At 51.8% G+C, this 24615-nt stretch overlaps 1 protein-coding gene across 4 annotated transcripts in view; it reads right to left on the reverse strand.

Moving 5' to 3' along the window:
* LOC147099554 (liprin-alpha-3-like) overlaps positions 1 to 24615 on the reverse strand; it is a 74642-nt gene that overhangs the window by 26239 nt on the left and 23788 nt on the right. For 2 of the 4 annotated variants that reach the window (XM_085969795.1, XM_085969799.1), the window contains exons 9-15: positions 24458 to 24520; positions 23701 to 23786; positions 21989 to 22136; positions 15148 to 15374; positions 13558 to 13798; positions 9664 to 9812; positions 945 to 1111 (exon numbers count right to left, since the gene is read on the reverse strand). In XM_085969795.1, coding sequence (XP_085825921.1) covers positions 945 to 1111; positions 9664 to 9812; positions 13558 to 13798; positions 15148 to 15374; positions 21989 to 22136; positions 23701 to 23786; positions 24458 to 24520 — 1081 coding nt within the window. Of the gene's footprint in view, positions 1 to 944; positions 1112 to 9663; positions 9813 to 13557; positions 13799 to 15147; positions 15378 to 21988; positions 22137 to 23700; positions 23787 to 24457; positions 24521 to 24615 lie in introns of all 4 variants that reach the window. The other 2 variants (XM_085969796.1, XM_085969797.1) reach the window with 1 other exon arrangement.

The following is a 24615-nucleotide window of genomic DNA, read 5'->3' on the forward strand; positions in this document are numbered from 1 at the left end:
TGTCAACTTCTGCTTGATTATGTTCCTGTGAAGCGCCTTGGGACGCTTATTGCGTTCAAGGCGCTGTATAAATGCAACTTGGTTGTTGCTTCAAATATTTACTCCAATCTGCCATTGTCGGGAGCATTCCACGCTCCCAACGGGCCTCTGCTCTGGGCTGTGGTGGCTGATCTCACCCAGTGGCAGTGAGGTCTCTCGGACCGAGTAGACTCAGTTGGGGTGGGAGTGGGGAAAGGTCCGGGAAGGCTCCCCATCACTCAGACTCATCTTGGGTTGGGGCGGGGGAGAGGGGGGGGCGTGGAAGGAGAGTGCGAATTTGGGGGTCCGGCCATCACTAAGAGACGCTGCTTCAGTTGGGAGGGCAAAGGTCAACCCTCTGACCTACATGGGCTCCCGGGCTAAGCAACGCCTCGATTTCTCATCTTTGTTTTCCAATCCCTCCATGGCCTCGACCCTCCCTATCTCTGTAACCTCCAGTCCCACAACGTCCCCCCCACCCTGCCGAGATACCTGCGCTCCTCTAACTCTGGCCTCTTGAGCATCCTTGATTTTGATTGCTCCACCGTTGGCGGCTGTGCCTTCAGCTGCCTGGGTCCTAAGATCTGGAATTGCCTCCCTAAACCTCTCCGCCTCTCTTTCCTCCTTTAAGACGCTCCTTAAAACCTGCCCTTCACCAGTCATAATATCTCCTTATGCGGCTCGTTATCAAATTTTGTTTGGTAATCGCTCCTGTGCAGCGCCTCGGGATATTTTACTACGTTAAAGGCGCTATATAACTACAAGTTGTTGTTGTTCAATGGATTGGTGGAAAGAGAGAGAGAGAGAGAGAGAGAAGTACAAATCGAGTCCCGTCACCTTTAACCCCCCCCCCCGCCCCTGACCCACCGCCCCAGGGGAGCCCCACTCCCCAGGCAGGAACGGAATTACGGCGGTACAAAACCCACCTTGTGAGGAAGGCTCCCTGGCACCGTGTCCCAGGCGGCCTTTTTCTTTCTTTCCAAACAGGCGGCCGATGGACGACTTGATGCTCTTCTTCTTGGGGACCTTGTGCAGGGAGTCTTGGCTGCTGTTGCTGCTGCTGCTGCCGAGGCCGTCCTGGAAACCTGACAAACTGACAGCGGACACGCAAACATTACCAGCTCATTCGTTCCGACACAACCCCTTCCCCCCCCCCCCAGCACCTCCTCCCGAGGCTTCTCTGGGCACCCACTGCCATCGCACGGCGAGAGATACCGTCAACTCTTTTCCCTTGAAAAGAGAAGGCTGAGGGGGTGACCTAATAGAGGTCTTTAAAATTATGAAAGGTTTTGATGGAGTGGATACAGAGAGAATGTTTCCTCTTGTGGGGCAGAGCATAACTAGAGGCCATCAATATAAGATAGTCACCAAGAAATCCAATGGGGAATTCAGGAGAAACTTCTTTACCCAGAGAGTGACGAGAATGTGGAACTCGCTACCACAGGGAGTGGTTGAGGCAAATACTATAGATGCATTTAAGGGGAGGCTGGACAAGCATATGAGGGAGAAGGGAATAGGGGGTTACTCTGATAGATTTAGATGAAACAGAAACATAGAAACATAGAAGATAGGAGCAGGAGTAGGCCATTCAGCCCCTCAAGCCTGCTCCGCCATTCAATGAGATCATGGCTGATCATCCAAACTCAGTACCCGGTCCCTGCCTTCTCCCCATATCCCTTGATCCCTTTAGCCTTAAGAAATATATCCAACTCCTTCTTGAATATATTTAATGAATTGGCCTCTACTGCCTTCTGTGGTAGAGAATTCCACAGGTTCACCACTCTATGGGTGAAGAAATTCCTCCTCATTTCTGTCCTAAATGGCCTACCCCTTATCCTTAGACTGTGACCCCTGGTTCTGGACTCCCCGACCATCGGGAACATCCTTCCTGCATCTAGTCTGTCTAGTCCTGTCAGAATTTTATAAGTTTCAATGAGATCCCCTCTCATTCTTCTAAACTCCAGCGAGTACAAGCCCAATCGACCCAATCTCTCCTCATACGTCATTCCTGCCATTCCAGGTATCAGCCTGGTGAATCTTCGCTGAACTCCTTCCATGGCAAGAACATCCTTCCTCAGATAAGGTGACCAAAACTGCACACAATACTCAAGATGTGGTCTCACCAAGGCCCTGTACAACTGCAGCAAGACATCCTTGTTCCTGTACTCAAACCCTCTCGCTATGAAGGCCATCATACCATTTGCCTTCTTAAACGCCTGCTGCACCTGCATGCTTACCTTCAGCGACTGGTGGACAAGGACACCCAGGTCTCGTTGCACTTCCCCTTCTCCCAATCTATTGCCATTCAGATAATAATCTGCCTTCCTGTTTTTGCCACCAAAGTGGATAACCTCACATTTATCCACGTTATATTGCATCTGCCATGCTTCTGCCCAATCACCCAACCTGTCCGAATCATCCTGGAGTTTCTCGGCATCCTCGTCCAGTTCCCTTGTCTGGATCATTAATGTATATTGTGAATAGCTGGGGTCCAAGGACCGATCCCTGCGGTACCCCACTAGTCACTGCCTGCCACTCGGAAAAAGACCCGTTTATTCCAACTCTTTGCTTTCTGTCTGCCAACCAGTTCTCTATCCAAGTCAATACCTTGCCCCCAATCCCACGTGCCTTAACTTTACACGCTAATCTCTTATGCGGGACCTTATCGAAAGCCTTCTGAAAGTCGAAATACACCACATCCACTGGTTCTCCCTTATCTATTTTACCAGTTACATCCTCAAAAAATTCCAGTAGATTAGTGATGCGCTATCAATTACTCATAAAAGACTGAGAGTTAGAAGAGTAACTAAAGGCTTTTATTAACAACAGAATGGAGGTCTGCCTCGCGTGGTCGACCGGTCCATGATACTAAGGGCTGGGGAGCAGTCACCTTTATACTAGGACCTGTGGGAGGAGTCAGCCGAGGCATGTCCAGGCATGTACACAGTGGAATACAAACAGGACAAACAGGAATACAAACAGTGGTTTACCACAATTAGTCAAGCACGATTTACCTTTTGTAAATCCATGCTGACTTTGTCCGATCCTGTCACTGTTTTCCAAGTGCTCTGCTATTACATATTTTATAATGGGCTCTAGCATTTTCTCCACTACCGAGGTCAGGCTTACCGGTCTGTAATTCCCCGTTTTCTCTCTACCACCTTTTTTGAATAGTGGGGTAACATTAGCTACCCTCCAATCCATGGGTACTGTTCCAGAGCCTATCGAGTTCTGGAAGATGACCAGCAATGCATCTACTATTTCTAGGGCTGTGGTAAACCACTGTTATACCTGCCTGTGTGGGTGTTTGTATTCCACTGTGTACATGTCTGTACATGCCTCGGCTGACTCCTCCCACGAGTCCAGGTATAAAGGTGACTGCTCCACAGTCCCTCTGTATTCTGGACTGGTCGACCACTCGAGGCACACCTTCATTCTCTTGTTAATAAAAGCCTGTTAGTTACTCGCTTAACCTCAGTCTTTTGAGTAATTAATAGCGCATCAATTTTATTAACAAGATTTTTTTATAATGGAGAAGATCCTCACACCAGCATGCCTGGACTTAGACCATCGGGAGGCGGACGCATCCACCAAGTTTGCTCACTGGCTTAGGTGCTTTGAAAGATTCCTGATCGCCTCTGCTGCAACGGTCAAATCGGATGAGGACAAACTGGATGTCCTGACCTCCAAAGTGAACCACCGAGCGTACTCGGTCATCCAGGACGCGACCTCGTACACGGCTGCTCTCAAGCTCCTCAAGGACCAGTACACGCGCCCAGTGAACGAGGTGTACGCCAGGCACCTCCTGGGGAGTCGTAAACAACAACCTGGGGAATCGACCGAGAATACCTTCAGGCACTGTCTGTGCTTGGCCGGGCCTGTGGTTGTAAGGATGTAAAGGCCGCCGTGTACACAGAGGAACTTATCCGGGACGCTTTTGTAGCGGGCCACAGGTCCAATTACACCCGACAGCGACTGTTGGAGCAGAGTGACCTCGACCTCAACAAGGCCTCTGAACTCGCACTATCATTGGACGCAGCCTACCGGGGCATGGATGCCTACTCCTCTGCACCGTGGACGCCGCGGGGAACGACAGCCTGGGACACAGTAGGACTGTCTCATAGCGCCGTGCCACCCCAGCCACATCCCAGCAACGGCCCAACTACCGCAGCAGTGTCCCAAGGCCAGAAATGCTACTTCTGTGGCCAGGCCAAACACACCAGAGCGCGCGCTGCCCGGCGAAAAATGCGATCTGCTTGGGCTGCGGGAAGAAGGGACACTACGCCAGCGTCTGCAGGGCCAAAGCCACCCCGAACCCCAGCAGCGCCGCGTGTGGGCCGTGCGGGCCGCCATCTTGGGCCTCCCCAGCCATGTGCGAACCACCGGAACAGCAGCCATTTTGGACGCCTCCAGCCACATGGGGATCATGGACGCCGCCATCTTGGATGCCAGCCGGGACGCAGCAGGCCCCCAACACCGCCTCATCTGATACCCGCAGCGACACACCGACCCCTACGCTGGCCTCCGTTACGCTGGACCAAGCGAGACCGCACCAACTGGCCCGGTCCACAATGGACATTAAGGTAAATAGTCACGAAACAACCTGCCTTTTTGACTCTGGGAGCACGGAGAGCTTCATCCACCCCGACACGGTGCGGCGTTGCTGTCTCCCAGTCCTGCCTGCGCACCAGCGGATTTCTATGGCCTCCGAGTCCCAGTCGGCGGACATTGGCGGCTACTGCGTGGTGACACTCTTAGTAGACGGGACTGTGTACGATAATTTTAAACTTCTGGTCCTGCCCCACCTCTGCGCTGCCGTTCTACTGGGGTTAGATTTTCAGTGCCACCTTAAAAGTGTTACGATGGCGTATGGTGGACCCCTCCCCCCACTCACAGTCCGCAGCCAGCAGCTTCCAAATTGCCCGCCGCACACCAGGTGCAACCTCTCCACACTCAGAGTCACCCCCCCCCCCCCCACTGTTTGCTAACCTCACCCCCGACTGTAAGCCCATCGCCACAAAGAGCAAGCGATACAGTGCCGGGGACAGGGTTTTCATTAAAACCGAAGTGGAGCGGCTCCTGAAGGAGGGGATTATTGAGGGCAGCACCAGCCCCTGGCGAGCCCAGGTTGTGGTCGTTAAGACCGGCGAGAAGCAGCGCCTGGTCATCGACTACAGCCAGACAATAAATCGCTACACCCTGCTGGACGCTTACCCACTTCCCCGCATAGCTGATATGGTCAACCAGATCGCGCAGTACCGCGTCTTCTCGACCATTGACCTGAAATCAGCGTACCACCAGCTCCCTATCCGCCCTGAGGACCGCCAGTATACTGCCTTTGAGGCAAACGGCCGCCTCTATCACTTCCTTAGGGTTCCCTTTGGCGTCACCAACGGGGTCTCCGTCTTCCAAAGGGAGATGGACCGGATGGTCGATCAAAATGCGTTGCAGGCCACTTTCCCATATCTGGACAATGTGACCATCTGCGGCCATGACTTGCAGGACCATGACGCAAACCTCGAAAAATTCCTCCGCACCGCCCAACTCCTGAACCTGACGTATAACAAGGAGAAGTGCATATTCTGCACAACCCGCCTCACCATCCTTGGCTGTGTTGTGGAACACGGAGTCATCGGTCCCGACCCCGACTGGATGCGTCCCCTTATGGAACTCCCACTGCCCCACTGCCTCAAGGCCCTGAAGAGGTGCCTAGGGTTTTTCTCCTATTACGCCCAGTGGGTCCCCTACTATGCGGACAAGGCCCGTCCGCTGATCAAGTCCACCTCTTTTCCCTTGACGGCAGAGGCCCGCTTAGCCTTCCACCGTATCAAGGAAGACATTGCCAAAGCCACCATGCACGCAGTGGACGAATCCATCCCCTTCCAGGTGGAAAGCGACGCGTCCAACTTTGCCCTGGCCGCTACCCTTAATCAGGCGGGGAGACCCGTGGCCTTCTTTTCACGAACCCTCCAGGGCCCGGAGACCAGACACTCCGCTGTTGAGAAGGAGGCCCAGGCTATTGTGGAGGCTGTGCGTCATTGGAGGCACTACCTGGCCGGAAAACGATTTACCCTGCTCACTGACCAGCGTTCAGTTGCTTTTATGTTTAACAACAAGCAGAGGGGCAAAATCAAAAAACGACAAGATCTTGAGGTGGAGAATCGAACTTTCCACCTACAATTACGAGATCTTGTACCGGCCCGGGAAGCTCAATGAACCCCCGGATGCTCTATCGCGTGGCACCTGCGCCAGCGTGCAGATCGATAGACTGCGGGCCCTCCACAATGACCTCTGCCACCCGGGGGTCACCAGGTTCTTCCACTTCATCAAGGCCCGCAACCTGCCTTACTCCATTGAGGAGGTCAGGACCATGACCAGGAACTGCCAAGTCTGCGCTGAGTGCAAACCGCACTTTTATAGACCAGACAGGGCTCACCTGATAAAAGCCACTCGCCCCTTCGAGTGCCTGAGCGTTGGTTTTAAAGGGCCTCTCCCCTCCTCCGACCGCAATGTGTACTTCCTCAACATTATTGATGAGTACTCCAGTTTCCCGTTCGCCATCCCCTGCCCGGACATGACCAGTGCCACGGTCATTAAATGTCTGAACGACCTCTTCACCCTGTTCGGTTTCCCCAGCTATATCCATAGCGACCGGGGCTCATCGTTTATGAGCGACGAACTCCGCCAGTACCTGCTCGCTAGGGGTATTGCCACAAGCAGGACCACCAGTTACAACCCCCGGGGGAACGGACAGGTGGAAAGAGAGAATGCGACAGTTTGGAAGGCCGCCCTGCTAGCCTTAAAGTCTAGGGGCCTTCCGACCTCCCACTGGCAGGATGTGCTCCCCGATGCGCTCCACTCTATTCGGTCACTGCTCTGCACTGCCACTAACGCCACCCCTCATGAGAAAATGTTTGTCTTCCCAAGGAAGTCCACATCGGGGACATCGCTACCGCCATGGCTGACGTCCCCAGGGCCGGTCCTACTGAGAAGACACGTGAGGACCTATAAAACGGACCCCCTGGTCGAGAGGGTCGACCTCCTCCACGCCAACCCCCAGTATGCTTACATTGCGTACCCAGACGGGCGGGAGGACACAGTCTCCATACGAGACCTCGCACCCTCGGGGGCCCCAGTAACCCACTACCCACTACCACCCCCCCCCCACGATCCAATATCCAACCCCAGCAGACGGCACGCCTGGGCCCCGCGACCCGCTCGACACCCACGAGTACTACACACCAGTGCCCCAGCCTACGCGGGACTCGACGCCGGAAGCTTCACTACCCCTGCCATCGCCACGTCGATCACAGCGGCAGACAAGACCTCCGGAGAGACTCCAATACACAAACTTTTAATACACTTCACCCCGCCGGACTCATTTTTAAACAAGGGGTGAATGTGGTAAACCACTGTTATACCTGCCTGTGTGGGTGTTTGTATTCCACTGTGTACATGTCTGTACATGCCTCGGCTGACTCCTCCCACGAGTCCAGGTATAAAGGTGACTGCTCCACAGTCCCTCTGTATTCTGGACTGGTCGACCACTCGAGGCACACCTTCATTCTCTTGTTAATAAAAGCCTGTTAGTTACTCGCTTAACCTCAGTCTTTTGAGTAATTAATAGCGCATCAAGGGCCACTTCCTTAAGTACCCTAGGATGTAGATTATCAGGCCCTGGGGATTTATCGGCCTTCAATCCCATCAATTTCCCTAACACCATTTTCCTACAAATACTGATTTCTTTCAGTTCCTCCCTTTCATCAGACCCTATGTTCCCTGACATCTCTGGGAGGTTATTTGTGTCATCCTTTGTGAAGACAGAACCAAAATATGTATTTAATTGGTCTGCCATTTCTTTGTTCCCCATTATAAATTCCCCTGATTCGGACTGCAAGGGACCTACGCTTGACTTCACCAATCTTTTTCTCTTCACATATCTATAAAAGCTTTTACAGTCAGTTTTTATGTTCCTTGCAAGCTTACTCTCATATTCTATTTTCCCCTTCTTAATTAATCCCTTTGTCCTCCTTTGTTGAATCCTAAACTGCTCCCAATCCTCAGGTTTACTGCTTTTTCTGGCCAATTTATATGTCCTCTCCTTGGATCTTATGCTATCCCTAGTTTCCCTTGTTAGCCACGGTTGAGTCACCTCTTTTGTTTTATTTTTATGCCAAACTGGGAAAGACGGGAGGAGGCTCGAGTGGAGCATAAACGCCGGCATGGACTGGTTGGGCCGAATGGCCTGTTTCTGTGCTGTCTATCCAATGTAATGTAAAAGCTCACCAGCCACAAAACCGTAGCAAAAGATATCAGGGTTTTCTCCCTTCCTCCTCTCCTGAAGGGATCTGAATCTTACCGAGGTACCGTGGGTGCCATCTAGTAGCTCACTGGCATACCTGATGCCACCATGGCGCATCTTTGGCACCGGCACGGTGTGGGGGCACATGCCGGGATAGGTATCGATGTCCGTATTTCCCTGGATCCTGGCTGCACAAGGTGGCAAAATGAACCCGGGCACCTGCCAACAGGAGGGGTGGGAGTCACCCAAGGGGGCTGCCTCGCGCCCTCCAGCACTCGGCAGTGGGGGGCAGGATTCCCTACACCTCCCCTCACCCTCCCATCACTGGGGGACTGAGGTGTGGCGGAGAAAAGGGAATTCCGATAAATCGACACTGGGGCAGTTTTAAATCCCTTCTGAAATTATGAAAAAATAATTAGCATCATCTCACGGGCACCATAGGAACAAATGCCATGTGTTGTCTCCAAAGCGGTCAGAGGTTGTGCTGCACAGAACTTGCTATTAATCCCAAAGAAACCAGCACAGTCCCACTCCCCGGTCACGGTATAAACGCATTCCGCACTGTGCACTAGCTAGAGGCCGTCCCTGAACGAAACGTCACTGCAGCCACAGCAACTCCAGGTGCCTCCACTACAGACACCACAGGTTCAGAGACGACAGCCGTTCGGCCCATCGAGTCTATGCCGGCTCTTCCGAAGAGCAATCCAGTTCATCCCACTCCCCCCGATCTGTCCCCATATCCCTGCAATTTTTTTCTCCTTCATGTAGTTAACCAATTTCCAGCATTCCCAGGCCCAGAGGCAAGGTCCAACTCTCCGACATAATCTGTTTCCGCCTAGTTACAGCAATACGTACTTCCAGGAGCGTGACCAAGCTTCCTAACATTCTTACACAGCATAGAACTTACAGCATCGAAACAGGCCATTCGGCCCAACTGGTCCCTGCTGGTGTTTATGCTCCTCACGAGCCTCCTCCCACCCCTCTACATCTCACCCCATCAACATAACCCTCTATTCCCTTCTCCCTCTTGTGTTTGTCCAGCTTCCCCTTAAATGCGTCTATACTATTCGCCTCAACCACTCCCTGTGGTAGCGAGTTCTACATTCTCACCACTCTCTGGGTAAAGAAGTTTCTCCTGAATTCCCGATTGGATTTATTAGTGACTATCTTATATTGATGGCCCCTAGTTCTGGTCTATGCTCACAAGTGGAAACATCTTCTCTACGTCTACCCTATCGAACCCCTTCATCATTTTTTTTTAAGACCTCCATCAGGTCGCCCCCTCAGCCTTCTCTGTTCTAGAGGAGAAAGAGCCCCAGGCCCCGTTCAAGCCCGTCGCTTACCTGCGGACCTCCCGATTGTCATCCAGAGCGCTGGCCTGCAGAGCCTGGGTGACCCTCTCCAGTCGGACAGCCCGGGGCGTCAGGGGCGGGGATGTTTCGCACTGGATGGTGGGCTTGTCCTCGCGGGAGTCCTCTCGGGTCAGAGAATTCTGAGGGAGGAAAAGCATCCGGCAAATAACAACAAGAGGCAAAAAAAAAAAGGTGCCAGATTTGGAAAAATGAACAACTTCACCAAAGCATCATCGAATCATCGAACAGGAGGCCGTTCGGCCCATCGGGCCTGCGGCGGCTCTTCCGAAGAGCAATCCAGTTAGTCCCACTCCCCTGTTCTATCCCCATATTTGCAATTTTTTTCTCCTTCATGTAGTTAACCAATTTCCAGCATTCCCAGGCCCAGAGGCAAGGTCCAACTCTCCTACATAATTTGTTTCCGCCTAGTTACAGCAATACGCACTTCCAGGCCAGCCACAGAATGATCCAGGTGCAGTGGACTTTTCTCATGGCCATCTCAGAAGGAGCACTCTACACGATGGTATATTTCCAGTTCGATATCGCTTCCCAAACCCACGGGCCTCCACCACCTAGAGGGACAAGGGGCAGCAGGCGCATGGGAACGCCGCCACCTCCAAGTTCCCCCTCCCAGTCACGCACCATCCTGACTTGGAAATATATCGGCCGTTCCTTCAACATCGTCGCTGGGTCAAAATCCTGGAACTCCCTCCCGAACAGCGCTGTGGGAGCACCTTCACCACACGGACTGCAGCGGTTCAAGGCGGCGGCGGCTCACCACCACCTTCTCAAGGGTGACTCGGGATGGGCAATACGCCCACATCCCAGGAACGAATAAAAAACAATCTAGCCTTGCTTATGACTGCCAAAACAATCGATAACACACTTGCTGGAAAACCATCGGCCAAATTCACGGCCCTTTAGAGGTTTATTTTGCCCCTTTCCACAAATAAAGGGTTAATTGCCCTTGTATACTGTAGAGAAAGTAATAATCCCAAATCCAGATGACATACGCGCACAATTTATTTCTTATCTGTTCACGCCATCCCAGATGGTTAGCACCTAAACTGCCGTCAGGTTCTATAAATGGCAAATATTCCATCTATCCCGCTGAGATGGAGCAACAAAGAAGCCATGAAGTTCGACCATGGACCAGGACACTGAGGTCCCGATTTGGAAATTGCAATTGACTTTTTGGCCCCCTCCCACCACCCCCCCAACCTCCTCTGTACTCAGAAGCCTCACAGTGGGTCATCGAGGAGGTCAACTCAAGACCGACCACAGCCAAGGTCCTGACAGGAGATGCGCAACACCCGAGAGGGACAACACCCCTTCCCCTTCGCCCGGCACCTTCCCGTGCGAGCACAGGAGATGCAACACCTGCCCCTTATACCTCCCTCCTTCCCACTGTCCAGGGCCCCAAACACTCCTTCCAGCTGAAACAGCGATTTACTTGTACTTCTTGCAATCTAGTATACTGTATTCGCTGCTCACGATGTGGTCTCCTCTATCTTGGGGAGACCAAATGCAGATTGGGCGACCGCTTTGCGGAACACCTCCGTTCAGTCCGTAAGGGTGACCCCGAGCTTCCGGTCGCCTGTCACTTTAATTCTCCGCTCCACTCCCACTCTGATCTCTCTGTCCTCGGCCTCTTACACTGCTCCAATGAAGCTCAACGTAAGCTCGAGGAACAGCACCTCATCTTTCAATTCGGCACTTTACAGCCTTCTGGACTCAACATCGAGTTCAACAATTTCAGACTATACCCTCTGCCCCTATCTTTTTTTCCCATTTTTATTTCTCTCTCACATGGCAGCTGTCGATCATTCTGCCAGTGCCATTTACACTTCTTCTAGAGCCATCTTTTGTTTCTTAACTTGTCCCATTACCATCTCCTTTTGCCTCGCACCATCATCCCTTTTGTCGTTTAATCTCTCCTGCCTTCCATCCTATCACAGACCTTCCCTTCTGTTCTTTCCTCCCCTCCCCCCTTTCGCTGCCCCTACACTTGCTTAAAAACCTGTTCCATCTCCAGCTTTTTCCAGTTCTGACGAAGGGTCATCGACCTGAAACATTAACTCTGTTTCTCCCTCCACAGACGCTGCCTGACCTGCTGAGTATTTCCAGCATTTTCGGTTTTGATTTCAGATTTCCAGCATCCGCAGTATTTTGCTTTTGTACCCGAGAGGGATTGCTACGGCAAGAACATAGCACAGACTGGTTGGGCCGACTGGCCTGTTTCCGTGCTGTGTGTTCTATGTAATTCTATGCAACATCTTGCTGGTTTTATGTGGAGTGAAGGAGATATATACAGGGCAGGCGTTTAACCGCGAGTTGCTAAAGATTTCGGTGGAAGGAAAAAAAAAAGGAAATGTGTGAATGCAATACCAGGTGGCACATGGGATCGTCTTTACATGATGGAGCTTAAGGACATGTATGTACACAGGAACTCAATACCTCATTCAATAAAGTTACACCGCTTGGTAAAAATTGTGTAGTCCATTTATCGGGCAGAGAAGGAAGCGATATTTTCCCCACAAGTAGACAAAAAAGTGAACATAGGCAGTTCGGAGGCAAAGCAGGTAAATATATCCCAATGGGAAGCCATCATGGGCAACTGCAGACCAACCAGATTCTCTGGACAATCAGTGCTCCCTGTACTTGTCCTCCTGATTGGAATGGCTTGTAAGTCCAGGTCAAGTAAAAAGGGCCATTCAGCCCATCAGCGCTCCTCCCTTTAGCAACCCGAGTCAGGTCTCGCATCAATCTCCACTTTAAATGTCCCCACCGCTTCTGCCTCTAATACCGCACCTGGCAAATTGTTCCAAACATTCACCACTTTCGTAATCTCAGTTTTAAAATCTACCCTTCACTAATTTCAATTCACGGCTTCTAGTTTCACTTCCTTGGCTTTATTTGAAGTCATATTCTGTGTTTGCTTTGACTACAACATTTTATATATTATAGAAAGACGTGCATTTATATAGCTCCTTTCACGCCCCGAAGCGCTTTACAGCCAATGAAGTACTTTTTTGAAGTATAGTCACTGTTGTAATGTGGGAAACGCGGCAGCCAATTTGCGCACAGCAAGCTCCCACAAACAGCAATGTGATAAATGACCAGATAATCTGCTTTAGATGTTGATTGAGGAATAAATATTGGCCCCAGGACACCGGGGAGAACTCCCCCTGCTCTTCTTCCAAATAGTGGCCATGGGATCTTTTACATCCACCTGGGAGAGCAGACGGGGCCTCAGTTTAATGTTTCATCCGAAAGACGGCACCTCCGACAGTGCAGCGCTCCCTCAGTACCGCACTGGGAGTGTCAGTCTAGCTTTATGTGCTCAAGTCCCTGGAGTGGGACTTGAACCCACAACCTTCTGACTCAGAGGCGAGAATGCTGCCCACTGAGCCACGGCTGACACATTATGTACCTCAATGAGATAGAGGCCCCATTAACCACTTCCTCCCCAGAGTGGAGTGCTTGAACTTCTCTATAACGTTTTGTTAAAGCTCATCCCCTTTACATAGGTTTCTTTCTTTCTTTCTCTCTTTCCTTTTGTCTCTTTCTTTCTTCTATTGATTTACTCCTAACTATAACTGAAGGGGTGAACGGTCTGTTCTGCTGATGCTTCGCGGCATCTGATTTACTTTAAAAAAAAAACTTAATTAGACTGTTCCAACGCTCTCCAGACCGACCTCCCACTCTCCGTAAACATGAGCTCATCCAAAACTCGGCTGCCCCCGTGTCCTAACTCGCTCCGAGTCCCGTTCACCCATCACCCGCCGCCCTAGACTGGCCCCTCCACCCCCCACCCCGGTCCGGCAAAAGATTCTCACCCTCGTGTGCGCGTGGGGTCGCTCCGTCTGAAGGTGGAAAACGTACCGTGTTTCCGACGCTGAGCCGCTCGCACTCGCGGGCGGGGCTGTGCGGCGTCAGCCTGGGCGTGGAGTGCCCGCTGTTTGGGGGCGAAGGGCTGGCCAGCGTGGAAGCCGTGACGGAGTGCGGGAGCGTTGGGGCCGAGCGGTAGCGGCCGGGCTGGGGCCCCTCCAGGGTCCCGCTGCCCACCCGGCTCTCGATCTCCTCCGCTCGCAGTTCCGTCGTCTCCTTCTCCTCTTGGATCATCCTGAAAGCAAACAAAACCAGCCAGGCATTCACCAAAAACAGGTTGGTCACTTTCACGGAGCGCCGTGCGTTCTCTGCCGGCCTCCTTCCCCTGGTTGTCTGTTCGCTCTCATAGTTCTAGAGGTGGAACTCGCACCTTCACGCAGCACTGTTGCAGCACTGTTGCAGCACTGTTGCTGCGCTGCTGCAGTTCCAACATCCCCTTTTGTGGCCGGCAGTTAGGTAACGTACTACAATCGGACACTGCTGCTGGTTTTTGGGACCCGGCTTCAAATGTAACAACAGATAGGATGAATGATAGACTCACACAGCACAGAAAGAGGCCGTTCAGCCCATCGTGCCTGTGCCGGCTCTTTGAATGAGCTCTCCAATCAGTCCCACTCCTCCCTGCTCTTTCCCCAGAGTCCTACATATTTTTCCTTTTCAAGCATTTATCCAATTCCCTTTTGAAAGTTTCTATTGAATCTGCTTCCACCGCCCTTTCAGGCAGCGCGTTCCAGATCACAACAACTCGCCACGTGAAAGAAATTCTCCTCATTGCTCCCTTAGTTCTTTTGCCAATCACCTTCAATCTGTGCCCTCTGGTTATCGACCCTCCTGCCACTGGAAACAGCTTCTCCTTACTTACTCTATCAAATTAAAAAACAGAGAGAGAGAGAAATAAAGAGGGGGGAATAAACAGAGAGGGGAAATAGAGAGGGAGACAGAGAGAGAGAGAGGAAATAGATGGAGAGAGAGAAAGGGGAGAGAGAGAAGGGAAATAGAGAGGAGAGAGGAAAGAGAGAGTGAGCGAGAGAGGGGAAAGAGAGAGAGAAAAGGCAAAGAGAGTGAAAGCGAGAGGGAGGGGAAATAGAGAGAGAGAGAGAAAAGGGAAATAGAGGGGGAGGGAGAGAGGAAATAGAGAGAGGGAGAGAGAGGGGAAATAGAGAGACAAGAGAGAGAGGGAAAGAGAGAGAGGGGAAATAAAGATAGAGTGTGTGTGTGTCTGTGTGTGTTAGGAAGAGAGTGCTGGCTTTGTATTGCACAGCCGATATACCTGCTTCCTTGCATTAGAGTGCAGTTTGAGTCGGCCGCCAGTGATCTAAGCTGAGCTTCCTATTCTTTCTTCACATTTTTATTACTGCATCATTCCTTGGAAGACTTAATGTTATCCCCGGGTCCCCAGAAAGGAAACATTTCTATTCATTGGTGAGTTCATCAGCAGGTGAACATGTACACACGTACACACACACGTACTCACTCACGGCCTCACTGAAACACACACACACCCCTTCACGAATGAATGGAAATTCTGCTCGACGGTGCCCGCGACCGTTTACGCGGCCAGACTTCTGCAGGTGAAGCGCTCACCTTATTTCTTTGTTGATGGCTTCCAGCTGTTCCTGGAGCATCAGGGCGAGCGTCTGGACGTCCGTCTGCCCGCTCGGGGACAGGATGTCGGCAGAGCTGAATATGGTCTCGCGGTCATCGTCGTCGATGTCCGAGCCGTCCACGTCGCTCTCGAACGCCTGGGCGACATTGGCCAGGACACTGGCCTGCTGGGCTCGCTCCCATTCCTGCTCGTTCAATGTCTGCACCTGCTCGCACAGGGCAAACGGATCAGCGACACAATTTGCTCCCAATCAATGGCGCTTGTATCAATTTACAGCTCTTATCCATCCGTGTGTACGAGTGTGCTTGTCAACAATGTTCTCCCGAATACACACACACACACACATATCCGTGCCACACTCGCACTGCACTGAATCCAACTCCCAGACACACACGCAACGACACTCAAGAAGCGCGACACTCATGAAACTGGACCAGCCACATAAATACTGTGGCTACAAGAGCAGGTCAGAGGCTGGGTATTCTGCGGCGAGTGTCTCACCTCCTGACTCCCCAAAGCCTTTCCACCATCTACAAGGCACAAGTCAGGAGTGTGATGGAATACTCTCCACTTGCCTGGATGACTGCAGCTCCAACAACACTCAAGAAGCTCGACCCCATCCAGGACAAAGCAGCCCATTTGACTGGCACCCCATCCACCACCTTAAACATTCACTCCCTCCACCACCGGCGTACCGTGGCTGCAGTGTGTACCATCTACAAGATGCACTGCAGCAACTCGCCAAGGCTTCTTCGGCAGCACCTCCCAAACCAGCGACCTCTACCACCTAGAAGGACAAGGGCAGCAGGCGCATGGGAACACCACCACCTCCAAGTCACACACCACCCCGACTAGGGCGTATATCGGCCGTTCCTTCATCATCACTGGATCAAAATCCTGGAACACCCTCTCTAACAGCACTGTGGGAGCACCTTCGCCACACGGACTGCAGCGGTTCAAGAAGGCGGCTCACCACCACCTTCTCGAGGGCAATTAGGGATGGGCAATAAATGCGGGCCTTGCCAGCGACGCCCACATCGCATAAGCGAATTAAAAAAAAATATCAGGTTATACTTCAGTAAGCGAGTGAGGCTCAGGGAACCGAGCTCTGCGCCAGACTGGAGGCCGATGACACACCGTCCAGACTTACACGTAATGAGGGGACAGGGTCTATGGGACCACGAGGCCAGGCAAGCCCCTTCCAAGGTTTCTGTCAAAGATGCTCGCTAAATGGAGGTGCATTGGACTATCCCACGCTGATCGTATATCAGGGGCACATTCCCATTGAACAAACACCAGTCTCAATACAAGAAACATCAGGAGAGAAAAAGAATGATGCCAAAAAAAAAAGGAAATCTTTATTTTGTTAAACAACAGCCAAATCCTGAGATGAAACCATCCTGCGACGATTGGCCAGGGACAGTCTGGGCTTCGCGGGGATTGAAAAGGGACACAAGGCTAGTGCGGAGCACAGGCTGCCGCCAGCCTTCCTGCAAATGACATCACTCCAGTTCGCTGTACAGTGTTGGGGGTCATCAGCACTAACGGAGGACAGCCTGGTCCACACTAGCAAGCGCGCGATACGCTACACCGGAATCCATCGATCGGTCGGTACACTTACATGCTGCAGAGTCCGTACGGAAGCAGGAAGAGAGGGTTGAGAGGGCGTGAGTGAGAGAAGGAGAGAGACACACACATCCCGTTAATATTTAGTAGCACAGTAACATTAGGAACAGGAGGAGGCCATTCAGCCCCTCAGGCCTGCTCCGCCATTCAATCAGATCGTGGCTGACCCACGCCTTAACTCTATTATCCCGCCTTTGCTCCAAGTCCCTCGCTATCCTAACCGTACAAAAATCTATCAATCTCAGTCTGGAAAGTTCCAACTGTTCCCCAGCATCCACAGCTTTTGGGCGAGAGTGTTCCAGATTTTCACTGCCCTTTGTGTGAAGAAATGCTTCCTGATTTCACTCCTGAATGGCCTGGCTCTAATTTTAAGGTTATGCCCTGTTTTTCTCAACTCCACCACCAGAGGAAATAGTTTCTCTGTATCTATCCTATCGAATTCTTTTCACATTTCGATCTGATCACCCCTTAATCTCTTTATACTCAAGGGTATGTCTTACAATAAGGAAAGCGAATGGCATGTTGGCCTTTATTGCAAGGGGGTTGGAGTATAAGAGTAAGGAAGTCTTGCTACAATTGTACAGGGCCTTGGTGAGACCACCCCTGGAGTACTGTGCACAGTTCTGGTCTCCTTATCTAAGGAAGGATATACTTGCCTTGGAGGCGGTGCAACAAAGGTTCACTAGATTGATTCCTGGGATGAGAGGACTGTCCTATGAGGAGAGATTGTGTAGATTGGGCCGATACTCTCTGGAGTTTAGAAGAATGAGAGGTGATCTCATTGAAACATATGTTCTTATTCTGAGAGGGATTGACAGGGTAGATGCTGAGAGGTTGTTTCCCCTGGCTGGAGAGTCCAGAACTAGGGGTCACAGTCTCAGGATAAGGGGTCGGCCATTTAAGACTGAGATGAGGAGGAATTTCTTCACTCAGAGGGTTGTGAATCTTTGGAATTCTCTGCCCCAGAGGGCTGTGGATGCTGAGTCGTTGAGTATATTCAAGGCCGAGATCGATAGATTTTTGGACTCTAGGGGAATCAAGGGATATGGGGATCGGGCGGGAAAGTGGAGATGAGGTCGATGATCAGCCATGATCTTATTGAATGACGGAGCAGGCTCGAGGGGCCATGTGGCCGACTCCTGCTCCTATTTCTTATGTTCTTAACAACATCGGTGTTCAACCTCCTCCCCAAGGCTCTCCATAGCTACTACCCTCTGAAGACTAAAAGGCCTTTTGTGTTTTTACACTCGGCAACGAATTTCTTTTATGTAACAGCAAGAGTAAGAGAGCTTCCCTCTCTACTTCTGCAGTAGAATTAAAATGGCCCCGATTTTAACTCCAGGCAGATTCCCCGCTCAGGCCAGAGTTAAAATTAAAGTCGGGCCTCAATGATGTCATCGGGCCGCAACGTGCCGATGTAAAGAAGGACCCCGTTGGCTCCGGGCGCCTGTTCTTGCTGCCTGCTCAGGAGAGCGGGTTAAAATTGCAGATGTTGCGATCACGCCGGCTTTCGGACGGGTAAGAACCCAGGAGGGTGATTTTAATTGCCCGCCCGCCAGGTTTCCGCTGAACTCTCAGGATTTTTGGGGTCCTCCTCGCACCAGGTTTTACTTCAGTAACCCGAGTCACGCTCAGAGAACTGACCTCTGCCCCAGGAAGGGGGAAGGCAGGGCTATCAGAACTTCCTCCCTCTCTCAGGCAGAAATGTCAACAGTGTAAGCCAATGACATAGAAACATAGAAGATAGGAGCAGGAGTAGGCCATTCGGCCCTTCGAGCCTGCTCCGCCATTCAACGAGATCATGGCTGATCATCCAAACCCTAGCACCCGGTCCCTACACCGACAGCCATCCCACCCAAGCCCTATCCCCGTAACCCCACATATTTAATCCCCCCTAACACTAAGGGTCAATTTTTTATCATGGCCAAGCAACCTAACCCGCACAGCTTTGGACTGTGGGAGGAAACCGGAGCACCCGGAGGAAACCCACGCAAACACGGGGAGAATGTGCAAACTCCACACAGTCACCCGAGGCCGGATTTGAACCCGGGTCCCTGGCGCTGTGAGGCAACAGTGCTAACCACTATGCCACCGTGCTGCCCATAGGTGATCCTGGCTGGACGAGCGGCAGGAAGCTTGCCAGTGCTTTGTACTGGTTGGTAGCTCGTGGGTTAAGCGCGTTAAACCACAGCAGAACCTGCGCTCTCCTAAGATTCAATAATAACTTGCAAAAGGGGAGTTGGATAAATACTTGAAAAGGAAACATTTGCAGGGGCTATGGGGAAAGAGCAAGGGGGGAGCGGGACTAATTGGAGAGCTCTTTCAAAGAGCCGGCATGGACACGATGGGCCTGAGGATATAGAATGCAAAATATGGTAACAACTCGCTTCGCATAGCCAAGGACCCTGTCAATCTAAAATGGAGGATCCTGTCAGCATAAAGTGGTGGTGAAATGTCGACATCGCTGAGTCACTTGCATATTGTAAGAAATGATCATGTTAACTCAAGAAACTGTGAAGGCAGCAGGAAGTAAAATAAAAGAAGCTAAACTGATCTGTGGCTGCTAATATGGCTGGCACCCACGATGTCACACCTTACTGGTGGAAACAGTGTAGGGCGGAGTGCAGAGGTTATACAGACAATAGGCGATCAGAAAACACATTACCATGATTGCAAACGCATTACCATAATGATTAGGTGATCATGAAACCATTACCAGGATATTTACTTAACTATAAACCATTCAGTGAAATGTGACTTCTTTGTTTCATACTGCCAGGCCAGGAAATCAAATTAAATGTATACGTGTACAGCTCAGGATTGGTGCAGACTGTACGATGTGTTAATGTCTTCTCAAATGCAAGTATAATAATGTGGCACACTGTATGAAAGATTGCTTGCTCTGGTTTAACCTGTCGGACTCTTCTGGAGTCAGGACTGTGCTGTATCAGAGTAAGTCTCCCGGGATGACGGAATAAAAACTGTTGAACTCAACCAGTATTCGACTCAGTGTTTGTACTGAACCAGATTGAGGACCAAAAGAGTCCGTTTCAACAGGCCAAATGGCCTCCTTCTGTGCTGTATCATTCGAAGCTTGGGCTCTTGCCAACCAACCAGCGGCAGAGCCTCGAGGGCTTGGGCGCGTGGACTGTGCCCCTGCAGGGACTCCATAATCGGGCAAATCGAGACTCCACCTGTGCGAACTCCTCAGCAGGCTGACTGAGACTCTTAAACATGGCCATGAGTTCCTGCACATTTGAAAGATAATTGGCAAAAAAGCCAGTGGGGGTGGCGGGGGAGGAGACGAGAAGATTTTTTTTTTTTTAACGCAGCGAGTTGTTGTGATCTGGAACGCGCTGCCTGAAAGGGCGGTGGAAGCAGACTCAATAGTAACTTTCAAAAGGGAATTGGACAAATGCATGAAAAGGGGAAAATTTGCACGGCTGTGGGGAAAGAGCGGGGACTAATTGGAGAGCTCGTTCAGAGAGCCGGCACATAGAAACATAGAAGATAGGAGCAGGAGTGGCCATTCGGCCCCTCGAGCCTGCTCCGCCATTTAATGAGATCATGGCCGATCATCTAAATTCAGTACCCTGTCCCTGCCTTCTCCTCATATCCCTTGATCCCTTTAGCCTTAAGAAATACAGGCGAGTGTCTCACCTCCTGACTCCCCAAAGCCTTTCCACCATCTACAAGGCACAAGTCAGGAGTGTGATGGAATACTCTCCACTTGCCTGGATGAGTGCAGCTCCAACAACACTCAAGAAGCTCGACACCATCCAGGACAAAGCAGCCCGCTTGATCGGCACCCCAGCCACCACCTTAAACATTCACTCCCTCCACCACTGCGCACTGTGGCTGCAGTGTGTACCATCTACAAGATGCACTGCAGCAACTCGCCAAGGCTTCTTCGGCAGCACCTCCCAAACCTGCGACCTCTTCCACCTAGAAGGACAAGGGCAGCAGGCGCACGGGAACACCGCCACCTCCAAGTTCCCCTCCAAGTCACACACCATCCTGACTTAGAAGTGTATCGTCCGATCCTTCATCGTCGCTGGATCAAAATCCTGGCACTCCCTCCCTATCGGCACTGTGGGAGCACCTACACCACACGGACTGCAGTGGTTCAAGAAGGTGGCTCAGCACCACCTTCTCAAGGGGCAACTCGGGATGGGCAATAAATGCTTGGCCTTACCAGCGATGCCCTGATTGCATAAGCGAATTTTTAAAAAGGCACAATGGGCCAAATGGCCTCCTTCTGCACTGTGTGATTCTATTCTATTCTACGTGGCAGAAACCACCGACTTTGCCGCACATTTGCTGACACGACAACCAACCCTGCGTCAGTGCCGGGCTCCGCAAATGGACGAGTACACACGGCTCAGTCAAAGTAATTCCACTTGGAAAATACTGCTGATCGAGGACATCGCCTGCAACTTCGGAGAGTTGCTGACGTTCAGAACCACTTGAGCCAATTTCACAGACTGCTTTTTGATAGGCAGTGCTTCTAACCGACACCAGCTTTCCGTACAACCTTACAGCGCCAGAAGGCGGCCATTCGGCCCATCGTGCCTGTGCCGACTCCGTGAAAGAGCGTTCCGACTAGTCCCACTCACCCCCCCGCTCTTTCTCCGTGGCCCCGCAAGATTTTCCTTTGAGTATTTGTCCCAATTCCCCTTTTGAAAGTTGCTACTGAATCTGTTTCCATCGCCCTTTCGGGCAGCGCGTTCCAGATCACAACAACGCGCCGCGTAAAAAAAAAAAATTCTCCCCCTCTGGTTCTTTTGCCAATTACCTTAAATCTGTGTCCGCTGGTTACCGACAATGCTCCCGTTAACTGGCTGGTGCTCCTGCATAGGCGGCTAGTTGGCTCCACAATCTGAATGGGCCCTTAAAGGGGCCCTGCGCCCCCTCCCAAAAAGTAGATGGAACATTGGTTACCGCCCCCCCTGCCAGTGGAAACAGTGTCTCCTCACTTACTCTATCAAAGCCCCTCATAATTTTGAACACCTCTGTTAAATCTCCCCTCAGACTTCTCTGCTCCGAGGCTGTCAAGAGCATTTTGCCGCAAACGGCCCATTCTAAACGCTCGCTAGCGACATCTAGCGCTGCCTAACATGCAATGCACGCGAAGGTTTGTCACCGGGATTCTGGTGGCGAACGGCTTTATAAGCGCCTAATCGACCATCTTACCTTCGAGGGGTCATCCTTAAGCGCCGCCCAGCGTCCTTTATGGGATCTTCGAAGGACCCCTGTGGTGCTGTAGATGTCCACCTGGCTGCCCATGGGAATGCCGGAGCTGTGAGAGTATCGCAGCTCTGACGCGCTGCCTGGGAGTGACCTGTCATTCCAAAAGAGAAAGCAACAAATAGCAGCGCGATGGACGCGCAGATCCAAGGCATAAAGCAAACCTGTGCGTATTTCAATTATTTATTCAGGGAGTGAGTTTCACTGGCCTGCCTTGGGTTGGGGTAGAATTCACAGCCCTCGTCGGTGGGTTGGAAAACGGCCATTGTTCAAGAACCGGTCACCGAGAAAGACCAACCAGGCTAGAATTTCCTCTAGGGGCTGCCCCAAAATGGCAGAGTCTTCGGCCTTGCCCGCCAGTTTGGGGTAGGCCGTTGCGACAGCTTTCTCCAGCTACCCCATGCTGGGCCCCGACAAACAGCTTCACCGACGTATTGCCAAGAAGCCCCAGGAAATCCCTGTGGGGGGCAGGGAATGGGGTGGTTGGGAAGAAAAGGCTCCCCGTTTCCTCTTCAACAACAACAAGTTGCATTTATACAGCGCCTTTAACGTAGTAAAAAAAAAAACAAGGCGTTTAAAACTGACCCCCCTTTGCAGATATACACACTGAGCCTCGACTGGGTCTGGTGATGGTGGGTGAGGACTGGTGAAGGATCCAGTGGAATTGGTTACATACAGGAGTCACCAGGAATCACAGATTAGTCTCCCGCCGTGAGCAACGCCCGGGAGAAAAATTACAGGGGCAAATCGAAGAAAAAATTGGGTTTTTTTTCCTCGCATACGTTCATTTACAGGAAACTCTCTTTATACCGGCACCTAAATAACCGGAAATCTCTCTTAACCGGCAAAATTCAGGAGTAGGTTCAGGTAAGTTTTACTTCATATTAGTGGCAGTTCCTGGATCTATGGCCATGTAACCGGGGTTCCTGGATCGGTGGCTGTGTAACCGGGGTTCCTGGATCTGTGGCCGTGTAACCGGGGTTCCTGGATCGGTGGCCGTGTAACCGGGGTTCCTGGATCTGTGGCCGTGTAACCGGGGTTCCTGGATCTGTGGCCGTGTAACCGGGGTTCCTGGATCTGTGGCCGTGTAACCGGGGTTCCTGGATCTGTGGCCGTGTAACCGGGGTTCCTGCACCTGTTGCTATGCAACAGGGACTCCTGGATCTGTGGCCGTGTATGGGGCTCTCGTACCTTGGTAAGTATACCTCTCTGTAATCCGGACTTTTTGATCAACCGGCACCATCCCGGTCCCGTCGGTGCCGGATAAAAAAAGAGTTTCCTATATTGTTGTAAAAATATTGGAGATGCAGGGGGGAAAAAAAGACGGTTTCACTGACGGCCAATATTAATTCAAATCAGGTAACAAAGAGCCGGCTCGGTTTCCCAATTGGCCGTGGGAGGATGGACCAATAGCAGGAGTGTTGGGGGGGGCGGGGCGGTTCGAGATCATGTGAGGAAACCTCCAGCAATCCGCCCGACCAGCGTTGGCGACCCTCTGGTTACGGTTCTGTCGGGAGGGGAGGACCACAGATGGAGCTCTGGGCGAGGTTCGACTGGTCACCGGCACAGGGGGAGCAGCAGCCATCGCTCGCACGTCTCCGGCCGATGGCCGACACAGAAATCCGGTTTCAGCGCGAGCGCAGCATTATTCCGTTTACCTCGAGTAGGCATCGCGAATCCCGGTCTTGGTCCTCAGCTGCTCCAGCTCGGTCTGCATCCTCTCCACCTCCGCCATTAGCTGCTCCTGCGAAGAGGAAGCAGTTGCTCACCGCCGCACGGCCAAAATGCCGGAGAACGCAAAAAAAAAAGAAACACGGGCCAAAAAAACCCAACCGGCTCCAGAGGCGCGTTTGTCAACATTCACAGAAGCTTCCGACGGAAACCCAGACAGCGTCGTCAAGCAAACCGCTAGGAAAACCTCCACCGCACGGGACTGCAGCGGTTCAAGGCGGCGGCTCACCACCACCACCTTCTCAAGGGGCAATTAGGGGATGGGTAATAAATCCCGGCCTTGCCAGCGATGCCCACATCCCAGGAACGAATAATTAAAAAAAAAACGAGGACGGACATGTTGGGCGGCCAACGGCGGGAGTGCGGGGGGTTGGAGGTCATGTGATGACACCTCCAGGAACACGTCCAACCAGAAGTGGCGACCCGGATGACGGGACTGGGCAGTCCCATCACAAGACATCAATCGACAATGGGGGGGGGTGATCACGGACACAGTTGGTTACAGGGATAGTCAGTCCCATCGCAGCCACGTTAAATGGGTAAATCAGTCCTGCCACTCGATTGCCCGGTAACCTCCCTGTGCAACCAGCAGATGTTCATCGTACCCTTGGCCTGCCACGGCAGGACGTTGCGTTACTATTGGCCGTAGGTGGCCCCAGATGGAGAAGGGCAGAGTGGAAATACCTTGTTGAGCATCACTTCCTCCTGGACTTTTTTGATGTTAGAGAGTTCCTGACTTAGTGTATTCTACGAGGCAAGGAGTTAGAAAAGGGGGAGGAAAGAGACAGAAAAGGAAAGACAGACATTAGAATACCTTAGCAGTCAGACAACAGAGCAGAGAT

The sequence above is a fragment of the Somniosus microcephalus genome, chromosome 28 (genome assembly GCF_052327205.1).
Source record: "Somniosus microcephalus isolate GS21.2 chromosome 28, FLI_Smic_1.0, whole genome shotgun sequence".
Classification (NCBI taxonomy): domain Eukaryota; kingdom Metazoa; phylum Chordata; class Chondrichthyes; order Squaliformes; family Somniosidae; genus Somniosus; species Somniosus microcephalus.